This window comes from Balaenoptera acutorostrata, chromosome 9 (genome assembly GCF_949987535.1).
Source record: "Balaenoptera acutorostrata chromosome 9, mBalAcu1.1, whole genome shotgun sequence".
Taxonomy (NCBI): Eukaryota; Metazoa; Chordata; class Mammalia; order Artiodactyla; family Balaenopteridae; genus Balaenoptera; species Balaenoptera acutorostrata.
Window position 1 is genome coordinate 49,548,692 of NC_080072.1, and position 20,436 is coordinate 49,569,127.

General features: G+C 49.9%; 1 protein-coding gene across 5 annotated transcripts in view; it reads right to left on the minus strand.

The window, feature by feature from the left end:
- LOC103015172 (synaptotagmin-9) overlaps nucleotides 1–20,436 on the minus strand; it is a 247,377-nt gene that overhangs the window by 65,092 nt on the left and 161,849 nt on the right. The window contains exon 7 of one of the 5 annotated variants that reach the window (XM_028164140.2): nucleotides 9,404–9,469. The exons of the other annotated variants lie outside the window; for them this stretch is intronic. Within the exon in view, the coding sequence (XP_028019941.1) occupies nucleotides 9,434–9,469 (36 nt within the window). The 3' untranslated portion in view covers nucleotides 9,404–9,433. The remainder of the gene's footprint in view (nucleotides 1–9,403; nucleotides 9,470–20,436) is intronic. 5 annotated transcript variants of the gene reach the window in all.

Sequence of the window (20,436 nt, forward strand, 5' to 3'; positions counted from 1 at the left end):
ACACTGTCCAGTAGCCTCTCCTCTCCCTACTGCCCCCCACATCCTGTCCTGTACTTCCCCCCTGCCACGAATGAATCCCCCCTTTTCACCATCCCCAGTCTTCCTCTGGGGCTTTCCATCTGCTGTCCATCCTTGACCTTTATCAAAGACTCCATCCCTCTCCTCCCCTTAAGTCAAGCCTGCTTCTCTCTGAAGTCACGACTCTGCCACCCTCTCCTTCGATCCTTTGAACTCCCCATACCTCAGGGTGGGGTGGTGGCATCGTCTCTTTTGCTCCTTGATGCCTTTGCTCCTACACCTTCTTGTAATACCGCCCATCTATCCTCGACCTCTCCTCCTGCTACCACCAGGAGGAGAGGTAGCAGGAGGAGAGGTCGAGGGTAGATGGCCTCTTGGCCGCTCCCTTCGTCTGTGCTGCTCCGGTTTTCCCTTCCACCCTCCAGCCCCACACTAATAACCAGGCCACGGAGGTGTCCCGCTTGGGTGCCAACACATCCCACTGTGACACCAGAGCTGGGCATATGGTGGCAGTGGCGGGTGAGGAGAGTAACGCAGATCTCTGGAAAAGCTTTAGAGATGCAGCCTCTGACTTAGTGTGCCTACTGCAGAATTATCTCAGAGGTGAGTTATTTATATAAAAGGTGAGTTATTTTGAGAGAATTCTTTGTGCTCTGAAGCAGAGGGGATTTTGCCACTTTATCAAATGATTTCAGTGAAGTCTGGAAGACGAAATCCATGTGCTACATAACGTTGGAGACGGTGGGTACAGTTGGTATTTTCAGCATAGATTGAAGTGGGAAGATCACAGCGTGAAACTGCAATAAGTAAAGCACGGTTGTTTCGCGGAAGCCAGCACAAGCACATGCATGGGAGGCTTTCTTCTTTGGAGCGGGAGGTGTGTGCTGCTACCCTGGTCTCCACTGTGTGGCCAGTGCGGCCGGGACTAGAGCTGTGAGTGGAGAAGATACGACCCCGTGAGGGGTCTGTGTACACACTGCTCATCCCACAGGAGCCTTCAAAGGCAATAATGTTTCCCGCAAGCCTCGGGCTAGACCTCCACACCTGAGCACGGCTTCCTCGCAGGGCAAAGGCTGTTTGCAGAAGAGAGTTGAGACAGAAGCAGGTGGTTCTGAAGTCCTTTCGGAGGCCATGTCCTCCTCTGCCCACTGTCCTCCCTCCCTGCTGCCTCGCCATCTCGTGCCTTCTCAGGTTGACAAGCAAAGTTACAAAATCATCTCGGAATGCGAAATATCCCAAAGTTTGCAGGACCCTGAAGCCCAGCTGTATTTCTCTCTTTGTGGACTGTTCAGACTTTTCCTAAAAGCCCTTCCAGAGCAGGAGGTCCCATACTGTCGGTCAAAGCACGGGATGCTGTCTGTGAGTGTTTCCATTCACCTTTCAGTGGGTAGAAGTTGAAACACGTAAACTTCCAGAATCGTGCACCGAGTGTCAGTGAAGGAACCCCGGTCTGGGAGTCAGGAAAGGGGCTTGCGCACCTCATGCTGAGCACGTGGGAAGCTAGGCCCTGCCTTCTCGCCTCCCTCCTTCCCTTCATCTGTCTTTCTCTCCTTCAGCCAATTCCGAGCACCTCCTCATGAGGCGGGATCTACCCAAGGCTGTAGAGACTCAGAGACACATGAGATTCCATCCCTGCTCCCAGGGAACTCATCGTCTAATCAGGAAAACAAACACAAAGTTACAACGCAGCCTTACGCGAGCTATCACGTAGGTATTTACACAGAGAGGAGGCTATGCTTGGGCTGTATCCTAAAGAAGTCTGCACCGCCGTTCTGGGGAGGTGTCCCAGGCAGATGGAACGGCACATGCAAAAGCAAAGCGACACCACAGCGCGGCGTCTCTGCATCCTAGAAGTAGCTGCTGTGGTGTGGCTGGGGCATAATATGTCGAGGGGCGGGGTGGAATCTGACTCCAGAGAGAGAGAGGGGAGCCCGGCTGTGAAGGGCTCTGTGTGCACGCTAAGGCACCTGGGTTCTACCCTGTGAAAGGAAGCCAGAGAGAGTGAGAGGGAAAGACAGCATTGGGGCGGGGTGCCCGGGAGACATGAAGCTGGCAGGCAATTCCCAGATGCACTCCCCAGGGCACAGGGGAGCCGGCTGCACGTCTCCTGCTCAGAGGGGCTCTGATACTAAGTCGAGACTGGTCAGACCCCACAATGTACCATGGTACCGCAGCGGAAAGCCTTAGCATCCGCCAGCCCTGCAGACACACATACTTCCAAGTCACCAGTCCCCGCAGGCCAAAGCAAAAGGATGGCAGGATGTGTGAGCCCTTGGGCCCCAGGAGTACAGGTGATGTCGCGGTCATGGCCAGGTTCTGCTGGGACCCAGGGTGGACACCGCAGGTGGTGCTGGTATGGGTGTGCCCTGTGCGTCCTTCCCTAGCTCCTCTCAAGGACTGAGCCTTTACTGCTCCCTGGATGGACACCATTCTGTTACTCTGGAGTCATTGCAAGAGGCCCAGGGGGCTGACCAGGACCAAGGCGGCTCACAGACAGAAAGGCAGGGCAGCGACCACCTGCCCCCATCATCCAGGAAGAAGGGAGGAGAAGCCTTGTGCCTCCCACAGGGAGCTCGGGGTATCCACCCCCCACTTCTCCTTGAGGGAGTTGAGGGCCATGTGGCTGGTAGGTGTCGAGGAGGAATGCCAGGGAGGGCTTTTCCTTCCCTTGCTCTGGGAATGCCAGAGTCCAGGTTCTTAAGGGACCACCCTGTGGTACCAAATGCTGAGTTTAGGAGTCAGGAAGCTGCCATGATGTCACTGGGCCTGGAGACACTGGATGGGAGGACAAGTCCCACAGAAAGCCCTTCTGGGAGGTCCCAAAGCAGGAGAATCAGGGTCTGCCTAGTGTTTCTGGCCAGCAATCCAACAGCTCTGTGGGCCTGGTTCCTACTTTAATAATAATGACAGTAATAATAGTTAATATCTCTCAAGCTTATACTAGGTACTAGGCACTCTTTTAATTGCTTTACATTTACTAATTCACTTAATTCGTACAACTCTAGAAGGTAGTTGAAAAACAAGCTCCACTTTACAATCCTTCCAACAATAACGATGATCATCCATGAACATCTGGCTCTGTCATGTCACTGGCTGGGAGCCTCTCATCCTCTCATTTCCTCTGCAGCCCTGGCTCAGGGCCGGGCATGGCTGTAAGATGAGGTGGGTGCCCTCCAGGCCAGTCTGGCACCTGGATGGTGCTGTGCTGGGGGCTGGTTACCAGTCTGGGGCTGCCACATAGTTGCTGCTCGTACAGGGGCAGAAGTCAGCCCTGGGGGCCAGTTCCATGCTGGCTGCAAGAGTTGGGCTTTTTAGCAAGCTCAGCGGCAACAGCCCCATGCTATGGACAGGAGGGCAGGATGGCCTAAGCCCAGACACTGGCCACGGGGCTGCTGCAGCAGTCTGGAAGAGTCGGCTCCCAAACAGGGGACTTCCTCAGCACCCTCCAGTGTAGACAGTGTCTCTGGGATCCCAGATTTAGGCACAGAGTCAGAAGAGCTGATTTAGCTCAAGAGCCCTGCCTATTAGAGAAGTTGTCTCTCTGGTATCACAAGGCAGGGAAGCAACTGAATCCTGTGGGTCAGCAGCCCCCTGGCCCCCAACTGATGTAGAAGAACAGAAAGCAGCTTCAGACAGAAACTTGGGGGCATAACTGTATCCAACTGTGAGCCCACGAAAACATCTGAGAGAGACAGAAAAGCGCCGTCAGAGGTTTGGGAGGGAAGAAGGCTTGTTCGGGGAGCTGGCAGAGCAGGTCAGGTTCCTGGAGAAGCACGGGGGCAGCAGCTGAGGGAGGGCAGGCTCAGAAAGGATAGGGTCGCAGAGCAAGGGGCTCCTGAGTGGGTCACCACCGAGGGAGGTCAGGGTCGGAGGGGCAGCAGCCGTGAAGCCCAAGGCTGGCGCCACTGCTCTCAGAAGCCGCTGGGCCTCGCGGCGGCACACTTTTGGACACTCTAGTTCTCCCTCTGCTTCTCTTCTTCCCTGGTACCCACTTGTATGCTGACTAACACCGATGATTCCAATTTCCCTAGCACCCATTAAGTGCCAGACACTGTGTTGAACACGTTACATTATTTTCTCATGTTTAAGTCTCACAACAGCTCTACTAGGCAGGGCCTATTATTGTACCATCACAATGTTGAATAATCTGAAGCTTGGAGAGGTTCAAAGACTGGCTCAAGGACACACAGCTGGCAAGTGGGAGAGCAGAAATGTGAGCCCAGGGATCTGACTCCAGAGCCCCTGCTTCTAAATATCACAAGCTTCCGGTTCCCACAGTGAAAAGACCTCGTCCCTGCCTTTGAGCTAGTGGGTGGTGGCCCAGGGCCCCTGCAAAAGTCCAGTAGGGGGGACCCTCCTGGAGGCCTCTTGGCAACCAAACCAAACCAAACCAAACCCCCCTCCCTTCTGCCCCCAGGTTCCTCTAGGTCCCAGTGGTAATCCTGCTGTGCAAAATCACAGGGAGATAAAAGGCAAAGCCTGTGCCCCTCCTGCCCTCCTCAGCAGGGCCCGGGGAGACGGCCACCGGGAGACCCGGACCTTCCCTTGGCTCTGCCTCCACGGGAAAGCATACATGTGGGCTCTGGAAATGGGGCAAGTTTTCACTTAAAACCATCTGCAAACAAACTTCAGTGCCTTCAAAATTATACATTCACAGACCATTTCTAGACTCTGGAATAGGATTAGACGGTAATGATTTAATTGATGGTTAAGTGTGTAGATAAAATGAATGTGCTGAATCCCTTCCGTAATTCTCTCTCCAAGGAGCCCCAGCAGCTGTAATTACTGTCTGAGGCTGAAATTACAAACCAGCTGTAGTTTTAAGCAAAATGTGCTGCAGCCCCTACTGGATCTTTGAGTAAAAGTTGGTCGCTCCCAGCCCAGGGCTCACTAGGCCCTCTCAGTGAAGCACCGCCCTGGCAAAGGCTCCTCTCCCAAACCTCGGGAGCTTGTTCTCACGGTTGCTCTGTACCCCTGGCCCTCACTGCACACTGCTCTCTCTCCCCTGCTGCGGGTGATCCTTCCTCCTGCCCCTTCTTTACCGGGAGGATTCCTCAGACCAGCCAGCTCACACAGATCTACCCCTGTGGGCTGAGAGCAGGCTGAACAAAGGGGTGCCCTTCAATCTCAGCTCGGGGATGATGGCGGAGCTCTCCTTGCCCTGGAGGTTGACCCATGGGGTCACTACAACTCAGGATCTACACCCTTTTTGCGGCCAATACACCAAATTAGGTTATAAATCCACTTCTGGCTACAGTGAACCAGGAGAGCTGTCGCTATTGATCAAATGAGCCCAGTCACGATTAAGTTCCTTGCAGAAGCTAAGCTCCTGTCTGGACAATTATGCAGAAACTCATGTGTTCATTCAACAACCACCACAGAACTACCAGGTACAACCTATGTGCCGGGTGCTGTGCGAAGGACTGGGGACACCTTGGTGAACCCAGCAGACACAGCCCCTGCAATAATGGACTGTGGCTCTTGAACTGTCCTCAACTTGACCAGGAACCTGGCAAAGGTCCTGGCCAGCAGTTTCATACATCTGGACCTGCATCTGGAGAGGAGGTAGGTGGATAGAAGAGGCTGGGGTGGGCATGCTGCAGGTGAGGGGTGAACACAGGAGCTGCTGATTTCAGCAGAGCTCATGGGAAACAATGGGCTTGGTTCTCTCTAGCCGCTTTCATGCATTCAGCACTTTCTGAGACGCCTACTGCGTGCACAGGCTGTGCTCCTCTGTGGTTCATCTCTCCTACCCCAAGCCAGGGACCCCATACCCTATTCTTGCAGGGCTCTTACTGGGTGTGAACAAGACAGAACACAGCACCAGGTAACACTTATCAAAGCTGTTATCAAACAATCTGTCTCATGATCTACTTAGGTAGACATCCTTAGCTGGACTGTAAATTCCATGGGGGATGGGATTAGCATTTTCCCTCTGTATCTCCAGTGCCTGGCAGAATGCTCACCACCTGCTCAGAAATATTTGGTTTATGAATGAAAACAAACCATCAAATGCTAGGGAGGAAGAAGACAGATGTGACCAACACATTCCACTACTTGGAGCAGGGCGGGTGTCAAAGGTCCCCATTTCCACCCCTAAAGGGGAAGCGGTGCTCAACTCCAAGGACTTTGTCAGGCGAAGGTGCAAAGCAGGGGAGTCTGTGGAGTGATGAGTAAATCCAGGCTTCACAGGGGTACCCTGGAATTCATTCATTCTACTCCCATTCATTCATATTCATTCATTCCCTCTCTCTCTCTCTCTCTCTCTCTCTGTTCATTTTTCCTCAGTAGACTGTGTGCTTGTGCAAGGCAAGCTCCACATACTTTTATTACCAAATCCTTTGTCTACACATTGGATACTACAGAGGGGCCCTAAATAAATGCTTCAGAATGAGCACACCAGGGCTTCCCTGGTGGCGCAGTGGTTAAGAATCCACCTGCCAATGCAGGGGACACGGGTTCGAGCCCTGCTCTGGGAAGATCCCACATGCCGCGGAGCAACTAAACCCGTGCGCCACAACTACTGAGCCTGCACTCTAGAGCCTGCGAGCCACAACTACTGAGCCCACGTGCCACAACTACTGAAGCCCCCACGCCTAGAGCCCTTGCTCCGCAACAAGAGAAGCCACCGCAATGAGAAGCCCACACACCTCAATGAAGAGTAGCCCCAACTCGCCGCAACTAGAGAAAGCCCCCACGCAGCAACAAAAGACCCAACTCAGCCAAAAATAAATAAATAGATAAAAAAAAAAAAAAAAAAAAGAATGAGCACACCAATGAAGCCATCAGAGCACTGAAGGGTCACCTGCAGTGACACGGATGGCCACGGGAGGGCAGCAAAGGGTAGCAGAGCTGATGGCAGAGGCCCCAGGACGGGGCTATTTGCTCTTAGGAGATCACTTAGGCCCTATCACCCATGTGACTACTAGGCGAGAGCACTACGACTGGAGAAAACTGCTGACAGAAGTCCAGTAAAGTCCAGAATCATAAAGGAGGGAGGTCAGTCTGAGTGGGGAGCTACAGAGGCTGGTGGCCAGTGCTGGGGTTTGTGTGGCGATGAGCTGAGGCCAGGATCACAGGTGACGAGTATGTGGTGTAGAGCCACAGTGTTGGCAGCACAAGCCCGTGCTGAGCATCCCTGGGAGCCTCAAACTTACCCCCGGTGTTGACTCTGGTCCTTAAGGTGACAAATGTCCTGAAAGTCAGACCTGATACCGTGTTCCATCCTGGTTTGGGCTCAGGAACAGTGAGATGGAGGTCCAAGACCAGACGAGGGCTGGTTTTGTAAAGGATGCTCTCAAGGTTCCCCCGTCCCGCTGCCAGGTGTGGGAACTGGCAGAGCCCTGGGGCTTTAGAAGAAGAGCTCCTCCTCTCAGTGGATTTCCCCTGTAGCGCAGAGTGCTGATGGCGTGTGCAGAGATGTGACAGGAGGCAGGTGCAGGGCAGGCCAGTCTCCTGCCGGCCAGGATCAGCCGTCACCTGGAGAGGTTCTCAGCCGGGGCTACCGGTCTGGTAAACTCTGGTCCAGACTTGACTTGCTGCCCTGCCTATGTTGGCTTGAGCCTTTTGGAACTGGCTAGAAAATGGTTTCTTTCCAGGATGGCAGATGACGGAGTCCAGAGTTGCAGACATTGGGGGAGTGGTGGGGAGTCACAGCTGGAAGGTTAGATGGACAAGGGGATGGTCAGTCTGAAGAAGGGGCTCTGTCCAGGCTGGAAAACAACGTCCTCCAAATCAGGGGAAGGCCTTTGGGGCTTGGTGGATGTGACGTGGCCAGCTAACCCAGACGGCAGGACACACATCCCTTTGGGATGCTATGAATATCAGTAGCTTTGGGAGTCCTTAGCCCAGGAGAATATGAAGAAGCACATCCTGTCCAGTATTTTTAACCAAAGCAGTTTCCTGCATGAAGCTCACAGGGTCCTAGCTGTGAAAAATCTGTGGCCTTGTATCGAGTACGCTGGTTCTTTGAAGAAGCTCAGCTTCCTAGTACAGAGAGATGAGCAGATTTCTAGGTTCAGGAGTGGGCCCCTTTAGGGAAGTGGATAAACAGGCAAATTTCACATTTCTAGACAGTGGAAGTGCTGCAGAGGGGCAGAAGTGGTGCTGAGAGAGACCAATGAGTAAGAAAAAGGCAAGAGTGCACTTTCCTTACTGTTTCTTTTCATCTTTTGTACATGTCCATGTAAAATATCAGTAATTGTGTGTTTCTCATATTTATGGAATCTAAAAAAAAAAATGGTTCTGATGAACCTAGGGGCAGGACAGGAATAAAGACACAGACGTAGAGAATGGACTTGAGGACACAGGGAGGGGGAAGGGGAAGCTGGGACAACGTGAGAGAGTGGCAGGGACATATATACACTACCAAATATAAAATAGATAGCTAGTGGGAAGCAGCTGCATAGCACAGGGAGATCAGCTTGGTGCTTTGTGACCACCTAGAGGGGTGGGATAGGGAGGGTGGGAGGGAGACGCAAGAGGGAGGAGATACGGGGATATATGTATATGTATAGCTGATTCACTTTGTCATACAGCAGAAACTAACACAACAATGTAAAGCGATCATACTCCAATACAGATATTAAAAAAAAAATGTGTGTTTCTGTGAGCACCTCCCTTACTGTCACTTCTGATTGCACAGTCAGAATAGCATGCTAAAGAGCTTTTCAAATATTTCAAGTCTCTCCATCAAGGCTTCCAGCAACAGAAGCCTTTATTTTTTCTTCTGAGGTTTTGAAAATCTTTATTCTAAAGCTGATGGGAGAATCTAACCATATGCAAACACCCCTTCACTGCCTCAGTCTCTCTGATGATAGAGTAGTTCTCCTAAGGGTCTCATTACTTCTACTTTGCCAAAGAGTTCTCATTTTTCTACACATTTTCTTTCTCCTTCTCCTTCACATTTTAATATACACTTTTCCTTACTGTCTACATTTATCAGAAGATGCCTGGTGAAGTACACTGTTAATGACCTACCCAGCACCCATCCCCCCTATTTCCTTCTTCCTAAGTGAACCCTGAATTCATCCAGGTTGCCACCTCTTGCCATGCACCTACCTAGGCACCTCATGAGAGGTGGGGATCCATCTCCAGGGCTGGACCTGTTTGGCCCACATAATCCCATTCCCTTTGCCAGTGACTGAGTTAAACTTGGCATACTTTTGACCATGACACACAAGGGGAAAGCTGGGGACTTGAGAAATTTATTCCTTGCTCCATAGCTTCAAGAAGTGCATTTTCCTCTGGTTATTTTCACGTCTGGACACAATGCCTGGAAGTGCGTCCATCTTGCTGCCAACCTGAAGACGGCAGCCTGGAAAGATCCAGTGTTCCTGACCCCATGATTAGCTCCTGAATCTACCATCCCTGACCCCTATCTTACCTCTAATTCCTTAGCCAGATGATACATTTCTCACTGTTTAATCCAGTTTGTGTCAGGATTTCTGTTCTTTTAAAAAAAAAAAGAAGAATAGTTGATTTACAACATTACATTAGTTTCAGGTGTATAGCATAGTAATTCAGCATTTTTACAGATTATACTCCATTAAAAGTTATTATAACAGCTGCAATTCCCTGTGCTATACAATATATTTTTGCTGTCTACCTATTTTATACACAGCAGTTTTTATTTCTGAATCCCATACCCCTAATTTGCCCCTCCCCACTTCCCTCTGTTTTTTACATCAAAAGTATTCTGATTTATCCTGCCAGCAAAGCAACTCATGAACTTGTCAGATCCTCTGTTTTCAACCAACAAAGACTTCCAGGGAATGTCTTTTCAGTGAGCTTCTCCCTCAAGATGAGATTTTATCTCTGCACTAGTGCTAGGATTTGTTTCAGGAGAGCATCACCTCTACCTGTGATACTCCCATAGTGTGGTCATTTCTGCTAAGACCCACGCATCTGTTTCTCAAGGAGTCTTCTGCCTCAGATGCACAGCTTTCCAGGCAGGCACAGCACATTAGTCTGCCCATTTCTACGTGGTCTGTTGACATGCTTGGGTGCCTGCAGACCTTGCTCTGGGTTAGTGTTTGTTCTCTGTGAGGGATGCATTGGGATACCTAAGGCCACTTACAGCTAGGCTTTTGGTCTTCCTTCCTGGGCACTGCCTGTCCTGAAACTCTTTTTTCCACATCCCATTTAATATCATTCATAGCAACTGGTCTAATGGGTTATCTGTTTTGTTGTGTTGTTTCCCTTTTCCTCCTGGTATTCATTTTTAAATCCTCCTGATGAGACTAACTCATCAATCACCAGTCCCCCGTCTGTATAAGATCTTCTGCACTCTTGGCTAAGAATGGTGTCTTCTAGTATGTTAAGCCAGGGTTCATAGCCTCAGCTAAATATCAACCTGATCTTTTTAGGTAACTGTTGATCTTCTTTGAGATGTTCCTAGGTCTTCCAGCGTCCCAAAGGGTGATGGGAAGAAGTGATGAAAATAGCGCCTGTGTTCTCAAGTCCTTCATTTTCCATCCCAAAATCATCGTGTCTAAAGATGCAACTGTTTGCTCCTAGTGGGTTGTCTCTGGCCAGGAGAAGCAGTCAGTTCGCCCAATTTCGGCTAACTCTTTGTTACACCTTATTCACCATCAGGAAGGCATCTTGCCGTCAGATCTTTGGGGTCCATGCACAGCTGCTCTATGCCCCCCAACAGGGAGTCACCAACCAGGGTCTTTTAAGCTTCCCTCCAAGCAGCATTCTTCACACCCATATTCTTAGGGCTTCTTCTTCATCTATGTTTCTCTTCCAGAAACTCTGGACTCCTCTCTGTGGGATAAACCTCATTTTTACTTGGGTTGTTCTGCTCATGCTAGCTTCTTTTCTATTCAGAGACATTCCCACCATTTTAAGGTTTCATCTTAAGCACAGCTAGACTGTGACAAACTACGTGAAAACAAATAGAGTGGCCCAAATCCAACACCCACCAAATGTACTTCTGGGCAGGACAAGTCCACACATGTCCTGGTCAGTCTTTGGGGTGCAAAAAACAGAGACTCACTCAAGGTAGCTCAATAAAAGGTTAGCTGGAGTGGTGGTGGTGATTTATTGTAAAAGCACTCACGGGGCAATAACGGAAATGGATTCTCATAGGAGTTCAAGAGCAGAAACCATGGTAAGAGAGGCCCTGTGAAGAACTGAGCAGAAGTTTCGTTCTGGGTCCAAGGGAACCCTTGGAACGTCAGCATCTGAACTTCTAGATGTTGTCTCTGGTCTGCTATTAATGAGACTTCTCTGTCCTCTCCTCTTTTCACCAACTGGCTTCTTAATCCTCTACTGAGTATATATTTCCATTCACTACAATTTCAGCGTACTTATAATGGGATTTTTTTCATGGCTTACCAAGACCTCTAAAGCCTCCCTTCATCTCATGGTTCCGCTGATGCCTCATTTTCTTCACATCTACCAAGCGCAGGGGTAGTATCTAATTGACCCAACCCACCTTGGGGTATCAGGTCATGTCATGTGTCACTGGACAGCCCACAGACTGGCTGCTGGGAGCACGTGCCCCTGTGGCTCTTATATCACCTGTGGCCAGGGTTACACTGTACAAACCACGGCGGTCAGGACGGCCTCTTCTACAGACATGGGAGTGGAGGTGTGTGCGCATGTAGCGGGGCTGAGATGGGGCAGTGCTGTGCATGGGGGTCAAATGCTTCCACAGCAGCCTTGGCAGGTAGAACCCAGCATTCTCGAGGCTACTGGAGATCAGACAGGCCCCTCTTTCTATCAGCCCGCCTTTGGCTCCATCACGGACCCCCCGTCACCTCCTTTTTTTCCTAGAACAGAGAAAGCTTCCCAGAAGGTTTAGGTTCACGTTCTAGGTGGAGGCCTCACACCATCATGAAACTGCAGTGACAGAGTGACCTTTCCTCCTCTTCTGTGTTGTGTGAATGTCCAGGCCTCCACTGGCCTGTATAATTTGTTCCATTCTCTCCCAGAGCTTTGTCCTCTCTATTAAGCCGGGTTTTTCGGCTGCTTCATCCCTCCAAAAGTCCTGGAGTTTGTCTGATTGAAGCCAAAAGGGCACAGTGAATGGTCGCATCCTGAGTGGTGAGGGGTGGCCTCTCGCATCAGTGTTGGGCCCTTTAGGACTTTAGAATAAATGCTCAAAGACTGTCCACAGCTGGACGTGCTGGAAGTGAATGGAGGTGGGGGCTATGAATTAGAGCAGGGAGGAGACGATTTAACAGGAAGAAGCTTCTGCATCAAGGGCTGACGCTGAAATCAGAGGAGAGGTCCAAGCAGAGGTGTGGCATGTCATTCAGGCATCAGGGGTGAGGCGTGGAGGTGCACGGGATGGCAAGGAGTGGGGCTCTGATCCGAGGGGTGCGGAGGCAAACTGCAGAGTACTGGGAGGAGGGGGCTTGCTGTGGACAACCCGATCAAAGTTGATAACAGAATAAGAGCAGCCTCTGGAGGCTGCAAAAAGCCCAGCAGGATCCAGGTGGAGAAAGAGGCCCTTTCAAGGCTGAGCGAGGTTGGAAGAGGGCTGAGCTGCTTCCAGGACACTGGAGAGTGCGGTACGTCTGCAGAGGAAACCTGGGGACTTGGAGATGCAGGAAGAGAGGAGGCAGGAGATCGTGCGGGCCTCGTTCTGGCCGCTGTGGGAGGTGGTAAGGGGCGCCGCATAGATGCCGGGTGCCCTGCCTCGTCCGGAGAGCAGCCTCAGGCCACTCCTAACCCCGCCTGGGGAGTAACATCTGCTTCCACAGGCTACAGAGGTGAGATGGAGCCAGGGTGTGCCTGAAACGGGGAGGAACATCCTGTGTGCTCGGCGAGAAAAGCTGGGAGTAGACCAGGGCCACGCGTCTCCAGGTTAAAGCCCACACATCAGTCATCCCCTCTCTCTCCTCTCTCTTCCGTCTTGCCTTCCCTCTCGACCTCTACCTCAGCCTATAAAAACGCTCACATTTCTTGCTTCCGAAAAAGAAAATCCTGCTCTCAAAATCCTTCACCCTTTTCTAGCAACGGGCCTGACCTGCCTTCCCCTTTCAGCCAGGACACGGGGAGGAGTTGTCCGTATTAATTAACTCTAATTCCTCGGGCCTTGTCTGTCTCCAGTCTGGACGCCCCGCGCCCCGCCCGGCGACACCACAGCTCTGCCGAGGCTGTGTGCTCAGGGGAAGGACACACACACAGACGGACACCCAGGGGAGCCGGCCGCGCCCGTGCGCACAGGAGGCCTGGGGGGCTCTCTCCTTCTCTAGAGAGCTGAGGAATCTGAAGGGGGCAGAGGAGCGGCGTCTAGTGCTGATGAATGATTTCAAGATAGCACACAGTTTAATTTGCGGTTGATTTGAACAGATTTTGTCCCAGGCTGCTCGGTGACCTGACGTGGACCATCTCCAGGTGACCCTGTCTCCGGTGTCTCTCTCCGGTCCTCGTTCCCCCCCCCCAACTCCTTGTTCAGAGGACACCCATCTGTCTGAGTGCCCTTTAGGACTGCTGCTCCAGAATTTTCTTTTTTAAGTCCTCACTCTGGGCCTCAGCAGGGAGAGGGCTGTAATAGGAAAAGCCCGCCCGTCTGAATCCAGGTCCCCTCTCCCCACAGTGGGCTCACAGTGAAGTCTGAGACTCGGGCCAGTAGACAAAACCTGCAACCTCCCTTAATTCAGGGAAAGCTTTGCTCTGTAAAGCTTGGCACTTCCTGACATGCTCTTCCCCGAGGGATCTGGGACTTAAAATTCAGGCTAATTAGCCTTTTGTCAGCAGATTATGGGCATCAGCATTTTCATTTAAAGACCGGGTGAACCAATCTGCCTTCTTCATGTGGCCATGGGCCCAGAACAGAATCGGACTGGCTGTCAGCTCAGAGAAGGGTAGGAGCTAGGAGCAGCGTGTGCATGCGTGTGTGCATGTCTGGGGTTAAAATCACAATATATCTTCCAGAAGAGCATCTTTTGGAAGGTAATACGTGAACGGTTTGATTTGTCAAATTCTACTGCTTTTGGCACATAGTGTACCTCCTTAATCTCCCCTCTCTCCTGTCAGCTCCTTCTTCCCTGACCCTTACCCCAAACACCCTGTCCCTTCTCTGCTGTTCTGCAGCTCAGTGGACGCCAGGACCCTCCATCTGGCCAACAGAGAGGCCTGGTCATCGTCCTGAGCTCCTCCCTCCCCTGACCTCTCAGAACCCTTTGCAGAGTCATGCTTTCCCACCCATCCCCCCTACTTCTTCCCTCTTCAGGCCTGAGCATAGCTCATCTTGACCACTCCAGCCCGTGCTCCTCCAGACGGTCAGTGCGATCCTTTTAAAACACACATTTGAGCATGCTCAGCTCTTCTCAAAAATTACCCCAAAGCTCCGTTACTGCCCCAGCAGAAAGTTCAAATTCCTTATCGTTTCCTTCCCTCTCTGGCCTCATTTCCGTCCCCTGCATACCCTGTGTTTTGGTCATCCTGAACTCCTTGGTGTCCCAGGCACCAGCCCCTCTTTTCCACCATGCCTTTGAAGTGTTCACCTTTCTCCTTGAGGTTCCTTTTCCTCTTTGCTCAAGGGGAGGATTCCTACTCATTTTCTAGAGCCTGCCCTAGTGGGTCATCATGTCTCTCTGGTCACCACCCTTCCCCAACGAGTGGTTGGGCACTTTCTTGCCTGTGCTCCCGTACAAATCCCCCACTGTCTCCCTGGAGGCGGGCCCTGCATCCTCAGGACTTTGGACAGTACCCGGGACCCGGCAGGAGGGGGGAGTCGATGTGGAGCCAGGTACCTCGGGGAACTCTTTCACAGCAGCGACACACACATCCAACAAGAGTCGCCATTCCTTCCTTTTGTGGCTTTACCCAACATTCTTCTTCAATTATAAACACACAGTTGGTGTCTCTGTGCCGTTTAAGCATTGTAGGCAAAGCACAGCTCCAAACCAGAAGGTTAAAATATTTGTGATAGGGCTTCCCTGGTGGCGCATTGGTTAAGAGTCCGCCTGCCAATGAAGGGGACACGGGTTCGAGCCCTGGTCCGGGAAGATCCCAGATGCTGCGGAGCAACTAAGCCCGTGCACCATAGCTACTGAGCCTGCACTCTAGAGCCCGCGAGCCACAACTACTGAAGCCCGCGTGCCACAACTGCTGAAGCCCACGCGCCTAGAGCCTGTGCTCCGCAATAAGAGAAGCTACCGCAGTGAGAAGCCCGCGCACTGCAACAAAGAGTAGCCCCCGCTCACCGCAACTAGAGAAAGCCCACGCACAGCAACAAAGACCCAATGCAGCCAAAAATAAATTTACAAAAAAGCAAAATATATATATATACATATTTGTGATAAAAATAATCTATTTGTGCTCATGCAAATGTGGCAGCACAAACTCAGGCATGCAGCAACCTACACAGAGAAGCTCAAACCAATGGATGGTGTTGTTTCCTGACAAAGAGATCTGATGAAAAATCTAGAATTCTGGTCTTTTGGAGAAAACACATTCTGGATGGCCCTAAAAATGCATGCAGCTGGTTATGATTCTATATTTCCCTTTTAATACTCCCACATGGCATCAAAATTTCACTGGTCTTTCTAAAAGTACATATCCTTTATTTCATTTTTGCAGAGTGTAGATCGTGACCCATCATAGGTTTGTGAAATCAATTTAATGGTTGTGACCAGTATTCTTTTTTCTTAATGAAATAAGTTTTTTTTCTCCAAAATGCATCACATGGATGTGTATTATTTCATGAAACTTTTGTTGCAGTTTTATATGCGTGTGTATGTTGTGATGTAAAATGTCCTTCTTACTGTAAATCATAGCCAAGAGCATTCGAGTCACACTGCTCTATTCCATGTATAATCAAGAACTTAATGAAATATTGTGCTACACCCTACATTCTAAGTCTCTGTGAAGCACTGGAAATCCCCAAACCCAGAGAAATGACAAACTTGGAATACCTCCCAAGAGTTATCCTTATTTGAGCATGGAAATAGCATCATCAAAAGTGAGTGACTGAGGGACTTCCCTGGTGGCACAGTGGTTAAGAATCCGCCTGCCAATGCAGGGAACACGGGTTCGAGCCCTGGTCCGGGAAGATCCCACATGCCGCGGAGCAACTAAGCCCATGCGCCACAACTACTGAGCCTGCGCTCTAGAGCCCGCGAGCCACAGCTACTGAAGCCCGCGAGCCGAGAGCCCGTGCTCCGCAGCAGGAGAAGCCACCGCAGTGAGAAGCCCTCACACCGCACGAAGAACAGCCCCCGCTCGCCACAACTAGAGAAAGCCTGTGCGCAGCAACAGAGACCCAACACAGCCAAAAATAAATAAATTAATTAATTAAAAAAAATGAGTGCCTGAAAAGTTGGGTGCAGTTATATTTTCCCACTTATTCAATGAACACTCAGGGAGCATCCTTCATTGCCAGATACTATGCTAGGAGCTTTCATACATGTTCTATCATTTAATCACCACATCAGGTATTTAAAAGCAGATACTAGCAGCCCCATTTTATGGAGGAGGAAGCTGATCCTCAGAGAGATTAGGTAATTTGCTCAAGCACAGCAGCTCTAGGAGCCAGAGCCGGCTGTCGGTTCCCCTCCCTAGTGTCTACACTAATGCAGCACAACTGGGCTGGTCCACCAGGACATTTAACTGGGTCACACCTTCCTCTTTGATTAAATGAATTTGTGCTCCTCAATTTTTGTCTGCTTCGAACACAGTAGCTCTTGCATTTATCTGTTTTATACATTCAGTTTCCAAATTAGATTTCGCTTCAGGAAAGAATTCAGGAAAAAAAACCCCAAACTCCAAAAACTGCACAGAGCTGTGTTAAGCAATTAATTTAAGGCTTTAGGTATGCTTCAAGTTGCTAAGAACTACCTTAAATTTGTACATCTATAGATGCATGTGAACAGCAGATTACAAATAATCTTGAACCCTGTAGGACCTTCATGGACCCTCTAGTCTGGGAGTCAGACTCAGCAAGTTCTCATATTACAATCCAAATGCAAATCCATGTCAATCCTACTGAAGATTTCCTGGAGCTGTGAAGGTGAACTTGTCTCCTGTCAGCAAAATGGACTCTAAATCTATTTAAATGTCTTCTATTTCCCTGCTGCCCTCACTCCTCTTCTCCCCAACACCAAACTCCTTTTCCTATGGCTGGCTGCCCTCCACCACCTCTCTCTCTCCCCCAAATCTACTCTTCCTTCAGCTTCTTCAACCACACGGAGGGCCCCTTATACAACCTCCCACCCCATCCCACTCAGCAAGCGCATCTCACTCAGAAAAACAGAGCCTTGGGCTTCCCTGGTGGCGCAGTGGTTGAGAATCTGCCTGCTAATGCAGGGGACACGGGTTCGAGCCCTGGTCTGGGAAGATCCCACATGCCACGGAGCAGCTGGGCCCGTGAGCCACAACTACTGAGCCTGCGCGTCTGGAGCCTGTGCCCCGCAACGGGAGGGGCCGCGATAGTGAAAGGCCCGCGCACCGCGATGAAGAGCGGTCCCCGCACCGCGATGAAGAGTGGCCCCCACTTGCCGTAACCAGAGAAAGCCCTCGCACGAACCGAAGACCCAGCACAGCCAAAAATAAATAAATAAATAAATAAAGTAGCTATAAAATTAAAAAAAAAAAAAAAACAGAGCCTTATAGAAACACAGGTCACCTAATGGTCTCTGAGCATGGAGAGGTGGTGATGGTGGAGGGGGCCCGGGCTTAACTTCTAAGCCCTCCTCTCTGGATGGGAATGGGTGAAGCTCTGAGTCTGGCTCAGATATGCTTTTTCTTTCATAGCCCTGGTTCCCCATCATGCCCTGGCTCATGGAGTCCCCTTCTGGTCTTGACAGCTGACGCACTGATCTGCAATTGCTCAAGGACGCTCCTAAAGTTCAGAGCCATCCACCTCAACTACAACGCAGGGCTCAGTGCTACTGCTATCATTAATTCTGTCCCTAGTTCCTACTACCAAGGAAGTCCAAACCCAGCAGAGCGGCCCCCTGGGCTCCCATGAACTCAAACACAACCTGTAAAGACAGTGAAGGAAGCTACACTGGGCTGGGGGGCTTTAGAGAATTACTGGCTTGAAATGGTAAGAGGAACATCTGCTGGGCTGAGGAGTCCTCAAAGACTTCCACGTGATTCAAAAGTCCTTTTCTTCCCTATTATTTCCGTTCTTGCTTTCAAGCATTTCATCTGGCGGCAGCAGCTGGATCTAAAAGCTATTCCCCTTAACAAAGTGCAGATTTCTCAAGGCCTTTGCTATTAACTCTTTGGTGCCTACTGACATGCGAGAGAAGCAGGACAAGAGGTGGAGAGGATGGTGCACCATGTGCGATGGCTTAGACTGCCGGACGCATCAGTGCGACCCATGGCGCTATCCCTGACTTCCCCTTGTTATCCTGAGAGTGTAGCATTTCTCTTACTACTTCTTTCTCGGCAAGGACCCCTGGATCCTTATTCCTGATATAAGATTTAGTTCTAGGTGAGCCCACATTCACATGGTACTCTGGTTCCATACTTGAAGAGCAACGGAAGGGTCACATTATTTTTAAGCAGTAGGATAAGAGCCATTAGCGCTCATACTGGGAATGGACGCTCTGCAACTTTAAAGAATGTAAAATTTTTAATGCAAGATCAGATTGTCTCACCCCCAGCTACTCACCTCTGAAGACAATGTTGACTAGACCCTGCAGGCTGGAGAGGCGGAACTGCAGGCATGTGCCTGCCCTGCCAGCCTTCAGGGTCCTGTGGTAACAACCTTCCACAGCCAAGGGGCCTGGGTTCTCAACGCATTCCTGGACCTTCTGTGCCGAAGTAAGTCCAATTCCCACACCTTTCCACCAGGCTGACCCCCAGCCTGCCAACCTGAGATCCTGCTTGGATCCCATCTCAATCCTGAAAGCTTGCCATGAGGAGCTCTGCCATCGCCCTCTGGAACACAGAAGCCCACCCTGATCCCTGCCTGGCTCTTGGTTCGTTAGTCAGAGGCTGGATCTGCGGCCACAGTCATTGTCACTGGGGGGCTCCACTCACTATCTTTGGATGGAAGCTTCCAGAACTAGGATGCAAGCACCAGATGCTCAGCCTCAGTATCTTGATGACGGACTGTGTAGACCCCTCTGCAGCCAGGCCAATTCCTCCATGCCCATCTCCCCCTCATGAATAGGTGCTGCCTGTTCCCGTTCAGCTCTGCTCCCCGGTGTGGGCCCGTCTCCAGTCAACAAGGAGGGAGATGCAGATGAGCCCAAGAAAAAGCATTCTGCTTGGATCCACACCTCCATGTCCCCTTCAGAGACTTCATTAAGCATTCGTAACAGGAAGACCTGGAATGTTTACGTTATGTAATTGTCATCAATCTTAATCCCGTCAGATGGCATTTGCTGTCTTGATTGGTTTTATGACCTTTCTCTAGTAAACTTTTTCAACCTGGACACTTACTGTCAGTATGTACACTATGTAAGTAGCTCCACTCAGATCCTCAGCTAGGTAGGAAAAAAAATATCGCACCTTTGTTTTCCTGCTCCTCATTCCCAACTGCTTCTCTTTCTGACAATCTGAGCACAACTCACATAGTCAGTTGATTACATTATGTAATTGCTCAATGATTTGCAAAGTTCCCCTTGCTTTTTTCAGAAAACCCCCTTTCCTTATTTTTAAGCATTACAATGATCAATGTCATCACATTTCATTCTGATTTTTATTTAAAATAGGGGTGGGATATGTAATTCTACCACTACGGATCACAGACTTTAAACATACAATTGAGCTTTAGCTTGTAAATAAAAATAAAATAAACAAGCAGAGAATTAAAGTTAATGTTAGAGCTGCTGTAATACTATTATTAAAAGATCATAGATTTTCATTTTCATTCTAAACAAATGAAATGCAGTACATGGTAGGAGAAAATCGTGTGACTGATCTTCACTCTTAAGGAAACTGCCTTTTTCAACCCAAGGTAGCCATCATAAGATGGACAGCTGTCCATGGGTCCTTCAAATCCACACAGGATTTGATTTTTCCTTTGGAAAAATAAGACATAAATGCAAAAGGAAAGCAGCTTTCCCCCTCACTTTATACAGTATTTGTGTCATTAAGAGCAGAGAGTCTCTCTTTTGGCCACAACTGTTTCAACACACAAGCTAATTAACCAAACATTGACAATTTGTTTCATTAGGAAAATTTTATTGAACGTCTGTCATGTGCCACTTACTTTGGTAGACATTGGACACATCACAGTGAGCAAAACAGATGAGTTGATATCATGACATCTTTGGGAATGGTTCTCTTCACTGCAAGGGAACACCAGTTGGGACAGGGGTGGGTGTTCGCCTATGTCCCGGATATTTTCTGTTTCAAGTAACAGAAATCCTACCTCGTAGTGCTTACATAACAAAGGAAATTTATATGCTTACATATTCATAAAGGCCAGAGGTAACATTATGTTCAGGAGAGGCTTGATCCAGCAACTCAACCATATGATCGAGGGTCTGAATTCTT